Genomic DNA, 18,976 nt, shown 5'->3' with positions numbered 1-18,976 from the left:
TTCTTTCTCATTTCTTCTCATTTCTTTTTTTTATCCTTTTCCTCTACGTATATAAAGAAACGAATACGTTAGATAACAATTACGTAAAACGAGCGTAGCACGAGTGTGTGTACTTCTTATATATAATATACTGCGTATTTTTTTTTTTTTTACTTTCTGGCACAAAAGTTAATATTAACGTACACGGTAAGAGATCTGTACAAAAATAAGGAGCAGCATTTTAAGCGATTATTTCTTGGCGAAAATTCGACATTCGAGAAACTTTACTTTCTCCCTGCGTTTTCCTAGTTATCCTTCTAAACATGCCCGAGTAAACCTTCTTCGTTTTCTACTTTCGCTTGCTTTTCTTCAAACTGCGCCTCCCCGCGCTACGGCTGATCCTATAGTTGCACATTTAACAATTTGTTCAATTTTTGTTAAATCATGTATACTTAGCGTGTGTGTATATATATATGTATATATAGTATATTCTAAGATTTCCTATAAAAAAGAAGTTTTTTTTTTTCGTCGCATGGTTAACCAACAACCGTACGATTATGCGAAACACGCACACACACACACACACGCTCTTTCTATAAACTCAACGCGTCGTAGAACGATAGAAATTTCTATCGAGAAATGTCTGTACTCGATAGATACGAGTATCATCGGATCCGTGTTTGTCATTAGACTCGCGAAATCGTACGGCTGACGCTACCCTAAAGTTTCCTATAAAAATAATACAACAAGCTTCGCTATGTTATTATACATATATAAGTCGGTAGCCGTACGATCTTACAATTATAACAAAATAATTAATATCGTTACGCGGCAACAATCGATCGGTAAATTGCGTCTCTTTCTAGTCCCTAAGCGTAAAGAGTGTGATCTATTCTCGATGTTCGGTAGCTTGTAGAAGAAAAAAAAAACTATATCATCCTGCTCGTAAAATCGACGGTAAAATCAAATAACGATTAACTGCTATACAGGCGAATCTCGCGAAAAACGGATTGACTAGCGATTATTCAAAAACGTTCTATATAAAATCGAGTTGTTATCCTCGGAAATACGATCGGAGAAACGAACGAAAGATGATGAGAGGTCGAAACTAAACGGACAAGCATCGAGCGTAACGAACGAGTTATTAATACGTATAAGAAGAATTAGTCGATGCCTCGATTCTTGAACAATATTTTTATATAAGTCTACTATATAACTACTATAATCTTTCTTTATTCGAGCAACGTATCGAGACTGTGATATTAAATATCGGACGTGAATATCGTATTAGTTGCACGATACATGTATTTTGGGCGTTATTTTTCCAAGTTTCACCGTAAATTCATCGTTCGACGGTACGGTCACCCTCTTTTCAGGCGTTGAAGTCTCCAGCGTCTATTCAATGGCACTTGCACTGTCAAGCTTACATAGTATATGTACACGATACAAGTACATAATGCCTTTAAGGGTTTGTACGTTGATACTTAATCGTATCGTTTAGATAACATCTTTGGCTTCGAAGCGTCTTATTATCCTTCATTTCAATTCTTTTCGTCCTTCATCCCAAAATACATTTATTAAAAGCTCAATGAAAATATTCTGCGAAGATATTATACGTGCCCTTCCTATGCTGTACACTTGTACACCTCTTGTCGTTATTTCGTTCCATGATAAATTTATTAACTTCTCTTCCCTCCCTCGATGCTACTTTATTAATTAGACATTCGCTAAATTGTCTTGGTCAGTCTATATACATACATATATATATTAATATATATATATACATATATATATATTAATATATGCGTGATTTTTCTCTGTAAGACTGTATGATATTTTCGTAGATATTTCTCGTTTTAAGACACAACAGTAACTCCAGTCCGCTATATAAGAGAATAATTATAATCGTTCAACGTGTTTAGAGGGAATCGGGGAATCGAGAATCCCTAAAGTTGCGCTCAAAAAGATTTTGTTTTTTTGTTTTTTCTTTTTTTTTCGTTTCTCGTCAGTTCACTCCTTCTTCGAATAAAAATTAATCGTTCGTGTCGATGTTTGTAAATAAATCGAAAATTACGATAACTAGTATACAACGGTCTCTACGCAACGCGATACAATAATGGAAAACGATTAAATTAGTATAACGCTGTCTGTTACAAATAACGTATAATACATACGCGCATCTATGTATACTGTACCAAGCTGGTTCTCTGTAAATTCATGCTATATTAATAAAGGTCATAAAAATTGCGGTAAAAGATCCTAGTAAAAACTTATCTACCTTCGTTAAATGAATTCGTTGAAAGGAAGATAACGATAACGGAAAAAAGCGAAATATAAAAATCGTATCGAACGTTTAAAAAACGTCATTTCACGGACGTTGGAAAACGAGAGCTGCTTTTTATAACTATTCAAGACTAGACCTACAATTGGCTACTAAGAGATAATTAAACTCTATCTTTCGTTAACTCTTTTGTATAGTTTCCTAAATGCAATAATCTATTAGAATATATTCAATTAGCGAGTAAACTTTGATAGAGCAATACGTATTAGATATGCAGCTATAAAATTAAAGTGCAAAATAGTCTTATTTTTTACTCTTACGAACTGCGATACGGCATCGTCTAATAAAACAGTCTTCCAACTCAAGCATGCGTGTCCGTACAACTTGTACAAACGCTAAAACACGCGATGCATCTTTCCAAACGATATATCGAAAGATAAACTTTTTCTTTTATAATTTAACATGGAAATACTTTGGACAAGATAAAGTAACTAAAAAACTATCTTGTGTAAAGCACGCGTTAATGGTAATAAATGAAATATCGCAAGAGTTCTATCCCTTGGCCTCTTTACCTTTTACCAATTGCACACGAATAGAAAAATTCATCGTTAAACTCGTTAATAAAAAGTGAGAAATGTACAAGGCTGTGTGAAAAAAAAAAAAAAAAACGATCGTCAACTACGGACGAAACGAAACTAGTCGAGACAACCTCGTAACAGTTTCTAAATACGCCGTTATTTCGTGAAAGGAAAACGTAGACTTTGTGAACTTCAGATTTTCTAAAAGATCAAAATGCACAAAATAAAAAGTATCCTACGAAACTTTCTATCTTTTCGACACACAACATGTTTGCAATTATAATATGCGAACCAGCACATACAGTTATTTTCTTTTTTTTCCCCCCTCCTTTTACATGGAGATTTTAATTTCTCGATACCTTAAATGCGTTCTGTGTAATTACACTAATACAATTGGTACTCCTCGAACTTTCGGCACAGCTTGTCGATCTCCTCGTACCTTAATTGCGAACCTACGGGGCTGGAAGCCCTGGTAGCTGGTGCGGTTCTACTACGACGTACAAAATTTCTTAAGGGTATTTTACTATGTCCCTGATTATGATTCACGTCTAAGGTCGAATATCGTCTTAGAGCCCGGCTTAAACGTTCCGAAGATGTATAGTCGGCCACGTCCAAGCTATGCTGAGCCTTCAAGATAGGCTTAGTCTCTTTCGTATCCAGCATCTTTAAACTAAAATTCGCAGAGTGTCGTTTAGTCCTGTCCAGCATACACTTTGACTGTATGATTTTAGGCTTGTCTTTATCCATTATCAGTGAGTTCCGCCGTTTCATTTTATCGTCCATCGACCTATCCTGATTTACGCTGAACCCGAACCTAGATCTCATCAGAGGCCCAAGATATAATGGATCCTTCTTGTCGAGCTGTTGATTCTCCTTCACTAAACTCAAACCATCCTCGTAATCGATCGATCGTAATCTTATACCTTTCGCTTGATTAGTTCCGTTGGTTCTCCGTTTTATACCATCCTCGTACTCGGCGGAGAGATTTCTCTTGGGCTTTCCCTTGTCGAAATTGGCCGAGTTCCTTTTAGTTCTGTCCAACGTGCACTTTGACTGCACAACCTTCGGCTTGTCTTTATCCATTATTAACGAATTTCGTCGTTTCATCTTGTCGTCCATCGTTCTCTCCTGATTCACACCGAATCCAAATCTAGATCTCATCAAAGGGCCAACGTATACAGGATCCTTCTTACCCAGCTGTTGATTTTCTTTTACCAGTCTCAATCCGTCCTCGCAATCGATGGAAGTTCTGACATCGTCTGACTGATCGGCATTCGTTCTTCGTTTCATGCAATCTTCGTATTCAACGGAAGAGTTTCTCTTAGGCTTTCCCTTGTCGAAATTCATACTGGTAGGCCGAGCATGATTCACGTTGAACGAAGTTCTTCTCTTGCCAAACATGGAATCTTGCAGATGCGGTATCTTAGAGGTGCTTTGAGAGAACTGTACCGGTATCCTGATACCAGCGTCTACCAGGAATTCGTCATCCGACAGCATTACCGGTATCTCCGGCATAGAGCTACAAGGCCAACAAGAGTTATAGTGAGCTGCAAGCGTTCTTACAGTGGCAGTGTCCTTGCTGGCAATGTTAGTGGAAAACTCGCGGGCATAATCTCGGGTTAGTAGGAAATTTTGCTGCGATCTTCGCCGGTTCTCTCTCATGATCGCCAAGAAGACAGACCTCGCGTAATCGGACGAGGGACAAGAATGGAAAGCGTATTCTTCCGCATAGTCGCATTCGCACGTTTCCGGCCACAATATAAATGGCAATGCTAATTTCGATCGACTCTGCTGAGCCTTTTGCATTAGATAATCACTGCACGATCCATTGTCAAAGTTAGTATGGGTTGTACTAATGTTTGAGTTGGTATGCCCTATTCTTTCCCAAGGATGTGTTAGTTGAATTCTGTTAGATGCAAAGCATGCAGAATTTGATATTAGATTTTGCATGATATCGTTAGTAAACTAAGAAAGATAGTGAGATTTAACTCTACTTTTTCATCGGTTCTAAAAAATCTATCTCTTCTATTCTCGAATATTAGTGTTATATTAGACGTTAGCATCATGCTTAAAATTAAAGTTAGTTTTATTTGTATATGCGAGGAATAAGTAGATATGTAATTTATGTACCTCGCTTTTGATCCGTCGCTTGATTGGCGAGGTGAGCCTATGCTATCTGTAATAAATATTACTAATTTCAATCATTGTTGTGAATAATATTTTATGTTTGATCGGTGGTAACGAAAGCGAATATTTACCTTTCGATGATGTTTGCGGCCTGAACAAAAAGAACAGAATAAATTAGTTCAAAATTTCATAGGAAAATCATTAGACGTTCAAATTATAAAGTATAACTTACATCGTTTTTGACGAGGAATCGGCATTCACATGACGCCACCCCCCTACAATTACAGGATTCCAAATATTCAATCCGTAAGTAATAAGAATTGCTATAATTATGGAAATTTATCCTCGCGTACCTTTCTTTATTGTAGCACCTCCGCCTGGAGATTTCCCATTTGCCATTCCTGATAATCTTTTCTCTTCCTCTAACTTTCTAATATCTTCAGTGCCTTGTTTTGAAACTGCTCCAGATGTCTGAAACAAAGTATTTTGTGCCAACATAATTCGCTAACAATAAAAGTGAATTATACTGAATATTACTTACAGTTCGACCTTCGTATTTAAGCGATATATCATCCAATTTTTTTATAACGGATGACAACTCGGCTAGTACATCTCTATCCTTTTCGCTATTTATTAAATGCGTTATAGTTGATTCTAACAAAGTTAATAATTTTTTATCGGCCGGCATCCGCAGCATACTTTTTAACTGAGGCAACAGAGAAATTACTTTCATTCTTATGTTAGCTACAGGATCTTCTGCCAAGTTCAATAAAGCAGTAAAAAAATGTTCCTTGAAATATGCAGAAGAAAAAATTTCCAAAGCCTCTATCATCATACGAACGAACATCATTCTCACATAACAATTCGGATTACTAGCCAAATCTGAATACAATTTGCTACGAAGTTCTACCCTTTGCATAGGTTTCATGTTATAACGTAAAAGGAAAAGATATAGAGTTCCTGCGGAGAGTCGAACGGGTATTGGCCTCTGCAAATTAAAAATAGTATTGAAATTTGATTATGTCATATATTTTGGTTAAAAACGAAACACGAGTATTTTTTAAACTTACAGCGTGTAATATTCTAAAAAAGGCCATTGGCACAAAATATGAATATATAAAGTCACTTGGGAAGTATTTAGGCAATATCTCAAGTTGTGAATGCATTGAAGACACTAATCTCCAATTATGTGTAGCTGCTATTTCCGACTCACATTTCAATAAAGCTCTACCAATTTCCATAACGGTGGAATCCTGCAGTCGACAAACAGATTAATATAAATAGAGCAAATATATTTCGAAAATGTCTAATTATAGAAAACGCATACGAACCATTTTATCTACTCCAATAATTTGACTTTCAGCCAAGCAATCAAGCGTTAATCCTATATGAGGAATTAAACCTTGTAAAACTTCTTCAGAGTTATCTTTCAATAATTTTATTAGATCTGTTTTTATCCGTCCACTTTTTGGACCCAACACCTTGGCCACCTGCATGGTAAATTATGATTATTAGTAAAAAGTCATACATCCCAATTTCATATTCCAATCAAAAAAGTCTCACTTCATGGATTCCACACGCTACAGTTCTCCGAACCAAATAATAGTGATCACTCGCCAATGCAGTGAATGTAAGAAGTAATGCATCTGTATCATCCACGGAATTTGATACAAAGATGAACATTGCTGGCAAATTAAACGCGCAACACCTTCTGCATTCTACATATTTTTCATCTTCGTCAAAATTAATATTCATCTAGAAAGGTGTAAATTTATAGAGAAACTTCATTATAAAACACATTCGATTTTATCAGAGTCTATATCGTATTCGTACACACTTACAAATGGAAGATGAGGCTTGGATTCTTTTTTCATTAAAACAATACCCATTTGTGCAAGTTGTTGAAAATATTTTAAGAACCATGTTTTTTCCGTAGGTAATAAGCATGCTGAAATATCAATCGTACATCAATTAACTGCGATCGTGAAAGTAAAATTTAAATTCATAGGAGATCTTACTTTCTAGGCCGAGTACAATTTTTCCAAATTCTTGGGCAATGACGCATATCACGTTATCGTCTGACTGTACAGATTGTGTATTTTCACATAATTTCTTAACAAGTGGCACTATGGTAGTTTTTATTGTATCTGTAAATAATTATAACTACGTTGCATCGCGTTCTTAAAAAACTCGCGTCCAAAAATTAATCGAGACATATTTTACTACAAAAATCTTGGAATGCTTATGATGCACAACTAGTCATTAAGCATACCTTCCTGAAGATGAGGTAGCAAATACGCTATTGTTTGTACAGAGGCGCATCTTACATTGCTTTCTTCATCACTTGCTAATTCTACGAAAGATGGTAGCAAAGCAGATTTTACAGACTCAGCACCAAGGCCTTCAGCAACAAAACGTAGCTGCAAGCAGATACTAGCTCGTACTTCACTATTTACATCCTGACAGAGGGAGTGTACCATTGGTAGAACTTCCTTCTGTATCCTGACAACAATTTCAATACGTATACTTATTTAATGACTTTATCGAGAAAAAATTGTCTTTTGGCATATGTTGCATACTATTCAATTTCTGTACGTTTAATCTGTCATTCAAGAATATAGTGTTTAAAAGTTGATACCCTCGACAACAAAAATATTAGATTTTGATAAGATGAAACATACTCACAGAGCAGATTCAAATCTTGTACAAATCTTTCCTAATATCTTGCTGCATATTATCCTGGAGTGGATAGGTTGTGACAATTGCCCTTTGCTTACAGTCAATGGCAGAATCTGTATAATTTTATTTCTATTATCATCCGGATGATGTTAGTTATTATATTTGAGTATGTTCAAGTTTCAAAAAATATTTGTATCGTTAAGGCTATGTTAAATACGTAGCATCTCTTTGCAACATATGAGTTTTGATAGAGTACTTGATGCTTAGTCTAATGCCAGGTAACCAAGTAACATAAAATAAATCAACCTAATTACCAATCTACCATAATCATATTATAAGGTTGCATATGTGCTACAAAAATTACAATACATTTGCCCTTCTAAATGACAAATTTTTCTGAATATCAATTTCTAAGATCATCTATACAAACCTGCTTTCTTATGACTTCTACCGGCAGTAACTCTATCACATCCAGTAAGGTCTCCAGCCATGCATGACAGATAACTTTAAATGTACATATATACATGTTTAGTTACATGGAATAATACCAAATGCATGAAACTGTCGATATAGGTTTAACTAGCAACTCTAGTTGTACAAGAGTGAACAAAATTTCTTTACCTGGATCACGCTTTTCAAGGGAATCTAAGATACTTTGGAGGAATGTTCGACTGAAGACATTATGGTTCACAAGTTTCTGCTCTAGAATAGTTTTGAATGTTGTTGAAGCTGCAATATGGAATTCCGTGGATGCTGTAGCCAGTGACTGCTGCACTTTTGGTATCACGCGTGTTATACATGATTCTGAGTCTGTGGCTAAGAGGCTTGGTAATGTTTGTATAAAATTGAGTTTTTGAATTTCATCGCCTTTCCTGCAATAATTATGAATATAACAGCAAATAACGCAAAAACGACAGTTGTATTAACAAAGATAGATAATAATGAAAATAACACATTTTTAAATATTAATATTATTTATTATTACAAATATATTAACTACGATGTAAATTAACATGGTAACAATATATTTAGGAAGTGTAATATTTTCTGGAATCGTTAAATTTATAAAAACAATCCCGTCATCCTCGCGTTATTTTTTTTAAATGCATGCAACCTCCAAGGACAGGAATCTTTACATAACATATCCTTTTAGAGCATGTGACAATGTTTTCACTGGTACAACGTGCACGATTCTTAAGGTTTTTATTTCATCGTAAATCCTCATTGTTACAATAAAACACTCGTTATTACGACATCGTTATGCAAAGAGGAAAAAAAGACAATCGATAATACTGTCAAATCTTCGAACAACCTACACCTTGAAATCTCATTACTTCGAACGAAGTCTTTAGCTAACTGTTTATCAGTTACTCGTAGAATGTCATTTCTTCCGAGTGTCTTTAAAGGACTATAATTAGCAACGCTTAGACGACAGGACAGTATACTCCTTGAACGACGATGCGTTATTTTTAGAAACCATGCATGGGTTCGAACGAAAGAGAAACAGTCGTGAGAATGAGAGAAGACGGGCGCGACAACTGCGAGTAAGATTCACTAGCTAAAAAACCATTCTCTATTTCGGCCACTTACCGTGGAGATGTGCTCTTGTACAGAGCTTCCTCTTGCAACATTTTCAAAGCGCATTTTATTCAACGATCGCACGAGAAAGCAGCGAGGACCGATATACTAGTTTCTTTACGTGGACGACGATACACGCGTACGCACTCTCATGACGCACTTGACGCAATAAAAACAACACGACCGAACGTAGATGACAACTAAACTGGGCTCTGACTCCAAGGTATCGATTATATGTGACTTGTCCTACGAGACAGCGAGCAAGACCGAGTTCAGCCGGAACCGACCGAATGCGGCCTACGTACGCCACTAATGAAAAACACGTAATGCTGCGTTGCGCGTAACGCGTAATACAATAGACCGGGATGCGTTGATCGTAAGTGGATGTTGTGTAATCGACAATCCGATGTAATTATTTTGCGATTCCCATGCGATGATGCATCTCGCTTTAAGGTACGTCGGTTGCGCGTTTCTAAAAAAGAACACTGCTTAAAACAGCGATATTTTTTTTATAGCTTGTTACGCAACGAGTATGACACGAATTACTTGTATAATTCGATCATATCATCGAGATCCAAATATAAACATTTTTATCTACTGTCACGTAATATGTATTATTTAACAGATTTATCATCCTTTTATAACTGAAATAAATATTACTCTGAGATTGAACCAAGTAACAGCATCGATGTGTATCATCTGTACGGCAAGTGCAACCTGTGCTTCTATAGACCACTATCTAGATTTTATAAAATTAATTAATGATGCTGTGGCAGCCTTGATACGATAATCATACAGGATTACGTGGTTTAATTCAAGGTTTTGTACAGTGATTTGTCGAAGCGCTATGCGCAAAATTACTATTATTAACCATGCCCCAAGGATATGCCGGTTCTCTGTAAAGAGGTGTGTCCTGGTGATACGGAAGACGCGGTTTTCATTTTCGGCGAAAGTGACTCGTTATCGAGTCGGGTTTATTATCATATGTATATTTAAGTTCCACTTACGCCAAAAGATAAAGCGCTCTGTCTATAGGCCTTTTTTCCAAATTAGGATCTAAACTGTGCTTCTTTAATTGCTCTTCATTCTAGGAACGTACATTTAGAGTATGAGTCGATCGTTCATAGAAAATCGCGTTCACATGTGATATTACGTACTCTTAGATCAGGCACAGGCTTGTCTAATTGAAGGCTAGCGAATTCCTCGTAATCCATAAACATGGTGAACGCATTTTACAGATAAATGCTGTATACGAATATAACCCCATTTATTTGAAAGAATTGATCAGAACAAGAAACGCATATTCAGGTGATACTCGCGCGGAAGTAAAAAAACACGATCGTCCGCGATGATTTTCAAGACTCATCACTGAAATTCTTGCGGCCGCTCGCCAGGGTATCAGCAGGATGCGAGAAATGAATATTGAATAGAGTTGAACCACACGCAACTGTATAAAATACGAAATATATTTACTTCTCATAGCATGTCGTATAATTTAGATAAGTATACATACCTTACGGGTATTGCATAGGGTATATCATATACGTTTATCAATATAAAAGATTACAGTATACATTAATATATACAGAGAAGAGCGAAAGATTTGGATCGCGCGAACAGCTTCGTTCAACTTTCGCGTGTATCTTATAGTTTAAGATAATCGCCCTTTTATTCGCGTACACGAAATACTACGATTTATATGTTCTAAGTTTAAAAAAAAAGATAGAAGACAAAATGGTATAATTATAATAAACAGAGAGAGAAGGAGAGGAAGAATTATTTAACTGTCATGTTTATTCCGCAATGAATCAATTTCCTGTTGGGAGACAAGAAGGAAACGTGAATCTATTATACAAAGAACACAAGAGGAAACGCGATGGGGGGGGGGGGGCAGTCAATGTTGTTTTCTCGTTGCGCGAGTTTGCGAACGTCGGACAATCTCGAAATTGCGGAACATATCAATACAGAGATGTGCGCTTAGCTATGTGAACGTATTTAAAAAGATGATGTTAGGACGACGAATGGAAACGAACCTCGCTCTGCCTTTTCTGAAGTAGTTGCAATAAAATTTGCATTTTATTATCGGGATTCGTTCCGTAGATATTGACGCCTGATTCTCCCTCTCTAAACGGCAGTTCGCATTTGAATATCGCACAGATTGTGTTTTTTTTCTTTCCGCATAGTACGCGTACTTTACACGTTATATATATATATATGTATATATATATATATATTTCATTTTTCTTCATTTTTACAAAAATTCTTCGCGTAAGAAAAGAAATTACGAATAATATCATCTCGACGCAAGTCTTGTCCGCTACAATCTATACTTAATAATAAATGTCTCTATATGAATAACTAATTTAAAAGAAAAAGGGAAACCTATGAAGGCTCGTGGAAGCACCCTGAATCACTGTATAACAGTCAAGTCCTATCGCTAGGAATCGTCAATAACCGACAGCGTTTTGTGACTTACGAATATATCTTTAAACGTAATTACTTTAACTTTTCCGATCTATTTTACGTTTTGACGAAACAAACACTAAGCAACTCTGTATAATTCCTCATTCCTCGGTGAGCATACAATTCAATATTATACACATCGCTATTCTTTCCGATATCGTACGTGCGTTCCAGTTTGGACTAGTTTCAGCCGTACCGAGATCGCATGGATACACGAGCCAACATGTATCCATGATCTCGACCTGCGACTTTTTCGGTTCTTTGATTCTCCCGAAGTGCCAACATACACACAGACGCATCATACGTACACCACACACGTACACACAAACATACACGCAAGAGCGATTCTACTATCTCCTCGTTTCATATTAAACATAGCTCTCGTCATCGACGACGGATCTTCCATATCCTAGGTGCCTAGTGGTAACCGAGGCACGAGGTTGAGGAGGCGGACGATAAGGAGGAGGCGGTGGTAAAGACCTTGACCTACCCGCCACTTTGTGTCTGTCCTCCAGATTCATGTGTACCGGTGGCAGATGCCTCAATCTCGGTGGTAGTGGTGGTGGTGTATCCGGCCACGTTCTCTCTTCCTCGTCGTCTTCGTCACCGTACAAATCGATCGCCTCGGCTTGCTTGAACGAGTACAAATCACTCCTCTCTCTCGAGTCGTATATCTCGCTCGTTCTGTCCCTATTCCCATAGATGCTACTCTCAGATTCGTATCTCTCCGTACGCGTCGTTTCTTTGTTCACGTATATCTCGCTCTTCACCTTTTTGAACTCGTACAGATCGCTTCCCGAATGGTAGCTACCGTTCTGAGAGACTGGTGACTCGCGATTAACATACATTTCCGACTTGACCTTTTTGAACTCGTTGAACCGTTCCTTCTTGAATTCGTATCTGTCACTGGACAACGTCGCGTCTCCCGACAGATCCTGCTCCGAATTATGAATGGAGACCCGTTCCGTACAGATGTCCTGTTGCGTAGCTCTTTCGTATTCCGTCCGAAGATCCCGCGTTATGTCCAGTTGCGAACTCCTGTAGATGTCCTTGCAATTCTCCATGTTCTCCTTCATGGACTCTTGTCTCAGATACTCCCTGCCGTAGATATCCTTCTCATCGAACCTGTCTTTACGATGATCGTGCTCGTCCAACTTTGTTCTTGGCGTTCTCTTCAGCTGAGCCCTCAGCCAATCTTGTCTCTGAAAATTCGGATTAGGGTAACCGATGCTGCTCTTCTCCTCCCTGAAATTATGCTCAACGGCGCTCGTGTGATGATTATTTGCCGCGTAGCCGTTCATTCGCTCTTCCCATCCACCGTAGACACGGATATACGACTTGCTGGTAGACTTGTCCTCTTTGGTCAGAGACTTGTCGAAGCTGGATGACGAGGCATTCGCGGCAGAGTCCTCGGATCCCACCGGAGACTCTGGGATGAACAGCTGACAATCCGACAGGGTCAGACCAGAATCTCTTGAAAGAGACATGTGGTCTTTACGCGGTGGTTCCGTCAGGTCCAGGCTGTCCAGAGAAAGCCCACCTGCTGCAACGAGAGAAATTCCTCTGTGGACTGAACACTTACATAAAGTGAATACCAAAGGAACAAACGCATACTTCGCTTATGATTCACAGAGTAAAAAAAGAAAGAAGAATTAAAGAAAAAGACGAAGAAGAGGAAGAAGGAGAAGAAGAAGAAAGATAAAGCAAAGTGCTCACAGTGAAGGCTATCGGTGCTTTCTTCGGCTCCACTGTCACTGCGTTCCTCCCCAAAGAGCTGCGTGACGCCCTCCCCAAACAGGACTTCACAATGACGAATCAACATCTCCGTCAGTGTAGGGATCGCCCTGCTCTGATTCACCGACGGATTTGGCGACCAGAGTAAGCTTGGTCCACAACACACGCCCAGATTACTGGCACACATGAGATTGTGCTTCGACCGTCGTGCCACATGGTGTAGAACGCAGATCAGATGCGATAGCAGGGTGTAATTCGCTTTGGGCAATCTATCTAAAATACTGAAATCACCATTGTTCGTTAAATATCGCACAAACACGAAGAATTTCTTGTTACTGTAAAACCGTTTCTTCGCTTACTTTTTAATAGTTTGAACAGGATTTGGTGTGTCCAGGCTATCCATCCAGAGGGGAAACAGGTGGGAAGTCAGCAAAGGGTCCGGTAAGGATCTCAGAAAGTCTTTAAGGAGAGCTGCCACGGCTATAATTGGAGCATCTTCCAAGCAACTGGGATCTCCAGTAGACTCGATCTGGTCTCGTAGTTCTCGAACGATTCTAACATTCGCCGATTTTCTGAAGATTCCTTGCGTGAATGGTCCCTTGGCGAATAATTGCTGGAGCATTACTAACACAGGTTTCGGCAATCCATTTTCGTCGAGCCTTGATAAATTGACTCCAAACAAACTCGGGTTCAACGAAAGGGATCTCCTCAATAACCCAGTGATCTTGGACTTGTTCTTTTTTACCGGTGATTTTGGTACCGGCCTGAGTATAAAGTGGCAAGTATCGTGTCCACTTTTGTTGCAATGCTCCAGATCGAAACCTTCCTCCGCGGACAGCGTGTGTCTTAAATTGGACAGTTTGACGGCGAAAGGCCTCTCGTGTCCTATCAGAGGATACGGCGCCTCGTCAGCAGACGTTCTGGCCCACAGTTGAAAAGGTCCTTGAAGATCCAAGAGACGCGTGGCCAGGTTCACACAGGCTGCCGCTGTCATCTCGGATCCCACCATAATCGTCTTACACTGCAAATACCAAGATGGGACGCGGATGTAGCTTGCAACACGAATAACAGGATTGCTCGGAGAGAATCGTAATCGCGCGCAACACAGACATACGGTAAAGAGAATACGTGCTGGTACACGCGATTATAGTTATTAGGGGTTACGCGAGAGTATGCGTTCACGTTGACCGCAGCTTCTGGCAAACGATAGGCGCTCGCGTGTTCTCTAATAGAGGTGTCGAGCGGCGCGTGTATTTAAATACGACGCGCTGGTCGATAATGAACCTCGACCGGAGGAGCGAACACGTCGTACAAAGGCCGCGAGATAGAAGGAGGGTCTTTTTAGTAGAACCGATCCACTCCAGCGTTGACGTCAATGATATAAAAGGGGCATCTGAAAGAAGAATGCCTCCAGGAAGGTCAAGCGATCGAACTACGGTCTCTCTTGGAGCGCTACGATGTGCAAAGAATGGACCGTGAAGGCGTGACCGCGTGTATCTGCCTCTCGTTCGGCTTTGAATACGCGTATGCGACTGTATATTGCGCGCAACGACGGAGAGCAGTATGCAGTACTTACGTATTCCGTGTTCGTGTCACTGTCGTGATACACGACTTGAATGTTCGTGTCGGGCGGCTCCTTCATACTCTCCTCTCGTACGAGTTCGGTCAAACGTCCCCACCAGAGATCCCTCGCTGCAGCAGTCCTGAAAGAAACGAATAAACGTTTGTGTGATGCGCGATGTCGCGATAAAGCCGACACCTCGACGGTTAATCGAACGATATATCTCTTTGCCGCCACCCTCGAGCGGTTTCTCGTTTGCGAGTTTATTGCGCCACTAAAAGAATTCTGGCTGGAACCTCGAAGCGACGCGGAGTCGCGACGTCATTACGAGTCCAGGTAGGGTGTAAAGAAACGTGAAAAGGGTGCAATAACACAAGAGAACGAGATACCAACAGCGTGGATAAGGCACATGTAAAGCATCGGCAGGCACGTACATAAAAGTTGCGACGACGTTCGTAGTGGGCCAGCCGAGGACGAAGCTCGTTTCCTGAGATTTGCTCGTTTCGGCCACATCCTCTATGTGCCCGGCAGTTAGCCATAGCTCGCTCATTCTTACGGATTGTTTCAGCTTAAAGTTACCGCCGCTTCGTGCCTTTGCTATGAGCAATAGGTCGGAGAAGAGAAAAAGGTGTCTGTCCTGGGATTGTACACCCTGTAAATACGGAAAAGAGATTGCATTATTACGGTGAACTTAAACGTAATATTTGAATTACTATTATGATCACTCACCGTGGTGAATTGTACCGGAGTCTCCAAGAGGAAAGTCCTCGGCGGAGATTTCGGAGCCGGTGAGTTGTTGGACACGTTTAGAGATTTCTGCGACAACACTCTCGTCAGCCTTCCAGGGTTTCCGCCGTTCCTCTTGCGGATCAGACTCTTCATTTTCTGAAACGAAACAGACCGCGTTGCCGTATAACGAAATCAATAACAAACTCTGCTATATTTGAACAAGGGCAATACCATACCACTTGAGAAGCAAAACAAAATTCCTCCGATTCGACCTAACCAATGCTTTTGGATCGCCGTTATATTTGTTGCACGAAATATCACGTAGGGAATCGACATTGGAAATGGAAAATATCGACGCGGTATCGAGCATAGTTGACAAGGGATTAGCATTAAATTATCCATTGGAAGGGGCGCTCTTCTGTCCAGTTACCGTGTTAAAGGGTCACAAAGTAACGACTAATTTTGATGCTCGGATCTAGGACATAAATTATTATCATCCTCGCAGCAGGCGGCTAATAACTGAACGCCAACGTGCCAAGCCGCATTAACATTCGGATGACTGAACAGCATTATTTCACCGGCTCTCTATTCACCGAGAGCGAAGCATCGTTTTTTTTCAGCAAGGAACCCGTTCGAAATTTTCAGCAAAGGCTAGTTCACATTCGACGAAGCTACTGGAAAACAGTGGAAAATACCGATTTATATCGAAGCCGTTTAGTAGCAAAATTAAACGACCGTTTATCAGATGTATTGCGACGCGGTTCCAGTCGAGAGATTCCAGCGGATACCAGTTGCTTTTCCCGTGACTTCCGCCGATGTCAAGACGCGCAGAGACGGATGAACGGTTACGCCTGACAAATAACCCTACCAAATATAGCAAGAAGACGACGCACGAAATTACAAACGACCACAGGGCAGACTGATTAACATATTTCGCTTTGACGGCGTCGAGCGTCAGATTTGTGTCCCTCGTCATTCCTTCTTGGCCTTCTTCTGCCTTACGAAATCGATGCTCCTCGTATTCCGTTCTCTCGACTAGGTCGTAACTCGCAGTCGTTTCTGAAACTATCGGTACTCTACTAATGCTACTGCTTGGTTGTTGCGTTGCATCGAATTATCGTATGTTAATAAATGCCGTGGAAATCCAGGTAAACATACCGATGACTCCAAATGATTCTACGTGATTCGTTCTATCATCGTTCTCAGGAATATGCGCATGAATGTGCAGAGCAGCATTGAGAAACTCGAGCACGGGTCCGCCTATGCGACCAGTGCAGTGGACCCGTGATCTCACTTGATGCCCCGTAATCCCTGCTCTTGACAATACGTACTCTTTACGCCCAGTATGCAAATTAGACCGCGATACACGTGGGACGATGACACGCCGCGCCGCGGCAAACAGTGTTGTCATTCGTAGATACGAATGAAAATCTGTATCATCGACTTGCGTGCTTTAATCATTGCGTATGATGAAAAAGGAATTCGAAGGAGAAGAAGAAGAAAACAATCTACTCGAGATCGGCAATACGAAGTATAGAGTCACGATCTAAAGACAAAGCTGAAGACTCGGCGTTTACCATTAGTTTCAAAGATCTATATATTATCTGTCGGCTCTCAAATTGCAAATGAAAAAGTCGTCCAATCTAAGAAACGAAGAATTGCAGAGTGAAGCGTCTAAAGCATAAAATAGCTGTTGATTCACGAAATACGAATTGTAAAGTCGAGTAGTACGTTAGTTACCGTTTAGAATGGAGAATTTCGTCGATGAATATAATTTGCTGGACCAGTTTTATGGATTAAGTATGCATATTTCCGGGTCAAAAAGCACACGACGCGCTTCCTAGTTAATCTAGCAACGCTGTTTTTTCACGATACGTCACATCCATCATACGTGAAAATGGCATAGAAAAAGATTCTGTGGAGTAGCCTGTGAGATCCGTGGGAAACATCACGCGCGTTGAACGCGCCAGTGTTTTTCACGAGTGCCAGGAAATATGCTGTGGGGTGCTCGTGAGAATCGTTGAAACGCATCGTACGATAGCGTTCTTTCCTACTTCTCCCATAACTGTTACATTTTTTAAGCAACAAATATTTCACGCTTATTTTACTGATTTTCTCTACGTTGAGTAATCGCAATGACGAAGGAAAAAGTTTTATGCGCGAATGTATATGTTGGTAAAGCGCGAAGAAACAGACAAGTACCGTGGTAAGGACATCTCGTTCGTGTAGCCGGAGATTATCACCAGGAAAGAGTTCCTGGATACGGTGAAGATCGCCCTCGAGCTGACCACGTTGAAGAACGGCGCCACTGCCGACGCTTCCGTTTCCGTTCTCCACTAGGTTTCTTGCCTCCTGGCCTAGGTACCTCTCGTATTCGGCCAGCCTCTGGACCTGCAACATTTAAAAAGCGTTTTCTCGTTAGATTATCTCGGTAAATTGTTTCTCTTTGCATTCTAGATCGTATCATAGATTCGCTAAAATTCTACTATATTTTATTCATACCAGGATTGTGAATGCAGCACGTAGCTTGTTCTCTTAAAAATGACGAAAATATTGATCGATATTGTATTCGATATATTTTTTATGTTTTACCGACGAGAACCATTGTCTATTGGAAAGAAGCCTGACCTATTGGAAATTACCGAATAACAAAACAATATCGAGTATTTCTATTCTTTCCTGAACGTATTTTGCATATTTAACAACGATATTCTTAATGACGTATTAGAAAATTAAAAAAAAAAAGTTAAAATATCCAGAAAATTATTCCTTTGCATTACCAACTCTCGCACGCTCTCGAGAAACCAGGCTCGAATGATCGCACCACAGTAAATCGATGAATTTTGCGCAACACTCTGCGAAATCCCTCTACTTCGCCACAATTACGATAATGTGAAGTTCTAATGGTAAGATTGTGAAAGCAGGAAAAGGAAACCGTTGGGAAATAGGGAGTGTGTTCGTTTTCCCCAGCGATCGACGCACCAAGTTACTCAGTGATATCGGTCGGTGAGTCGTAACGCGAAATGCTGCCGCGGCAAAGAATCGACGCGAACTTTTTCAATCGCGACGATCCGGATAATCGTCGTCCGCGATACATCGAAGCGAGTTATGTAAATTCACGGCGACTCACCGTTCAATCACGTCGTGCCGTTTCGTTCGAGCTAACTCTGCTCGCTGGGACGAATTTCTACCGACTCGCGACCACGCGATCGGTTGATTCATTGCTTAATTGCTACGAGGCACGAGCTGTTCGCATCAGCTGTTCGA

General features: G+C 40.1%; 2 protein-coding genes across 7 annotated transcripts in view; both read right to left on the bottom strand.

Moving 5' to 3' along the window:
* Nucleotides 1-1,946: 1,946 nt before the first annotated feature.
* Nucleotides 1,947-9,531, bottom strand: LOC138179702 (serine/threonine-protein phosphatase 4 regulatory subunit 4). Of its 4 annotated transcripts, none has more exons than XM_069112769.1 (16): nucleotides 9,235-9,531; nucleotides 8,266-8,516; nucleotides 8,075-8,148; nucleotides 7,651-7,757; nucleotides 7,238-7,467; nucleotides 6,984-7,112; nucleotides 6,807-6,913; nucleotides 6,529-6,720; nucleotides 6,297-6,455; nucleotides 6,036-6,218; nucleotides 5,507-5,953; nucleotides 5,319-5,436; nucleotides 5,198-5,240; nucleotides 5,097-5,116; nucleotides 4,969-5,014; nucleotides 1,947-4,744 (listed from the first exon to the last, which is right to left on the bottom strand). In XM_069112769.1, the coding sequence occupies exons 1-16, from the start codon at nucleotides 9,273-9,275 to the stop codon at nucleotides 3,223-3,225; spliced, it is 3,669 nt and encodes a 1,222-aa protein (XP_068968870.1). In that variant the 5' UTR covers nucleotides 9,276-9,531; the 3' UTR covers nucleotides 1,947-3,222. The 4 variants fall into 4 exon arrangements, with proteins under 4 accessions (XP_068968870.1, XP_068968871.1, XP_068968872.1 ...); XM_069112770.1 differs by having other exon boundaries at nucleotides 1,947-4,357; XM_069112771.1 differs by lacking the exons at nucleotides 7,238-7,467; nucleotides 7,651-7,757; nucleotides 8,075-8,148.
* A 1,141-nt stretch (nucleotides 9,532-10,672) lies between these two features.
* Nucleotides 10,673-18,976, bottom strand: part of LOC138179703 (rho GTPase-activating protein 20) — a 182,152-nt gene continuing 173,848 nt past the window's right edge. For 2 of the 3 annotated variants that reach the window (XM_069112774.1, XM_069112776.1), the window contains 7 exons: nucleotides 17,912-18,100; nucleotides 15,710-15,865; nucleotides 15,415-15,632; nucleotides 14,996-15,122; nucleotides 13,779-14,440; nucleotides 13,402-13,700; nucleotides 10,673-13,228 (listed from right to left, as the gene is read on the bottom strand). In XM_069112774.1, the coding sequence (XP_068968875.1) occupies nucleotides 12,054-13,228; nucleotides 13,402-13,700; nucleotides 13,779-14,440; nucleotides 14,996-15,122; nucleotides 15,415-15,632; nucleotides 15,710-15,865; nucleotides 17,912-18,100 (2,826 nt within the window). In that variant the 3' untranslated portion in view covers nucleotides 10,673-12,053. The remainder of the gene's footprint in view (nucleotides 13,229-13,401; nucleotides 13,701-13,778; nucleotides 14,441-14,995; nucleotides 15,123-15,414; nucleotides 15,633-15,709; nucleotides 15,866-17,911; nucleotides 18,101-18,976) is intronic. The other variant, XM_069112775.1, reaches the window with a different exon arrangement.

Source organism: Bombus flavifrons, chromosome 5 (assembly GCF_040668555.2).
Source record: "Bombus flavifrons isolate JBK064 chromosome 5, iyBomFlav1_principal, whole genome shotgun sequence".
Lineage (NCBI taxonomy): Eukaryota > Metazoa > Arthropoda > Insecta > Hymenoptera > Apidae > Bombus > Bombus flavifrons.
Note: the sequence above shows the minus strand (reverse complement) of the source record. Positions and strands in the feature narration are given on the sequence as shown.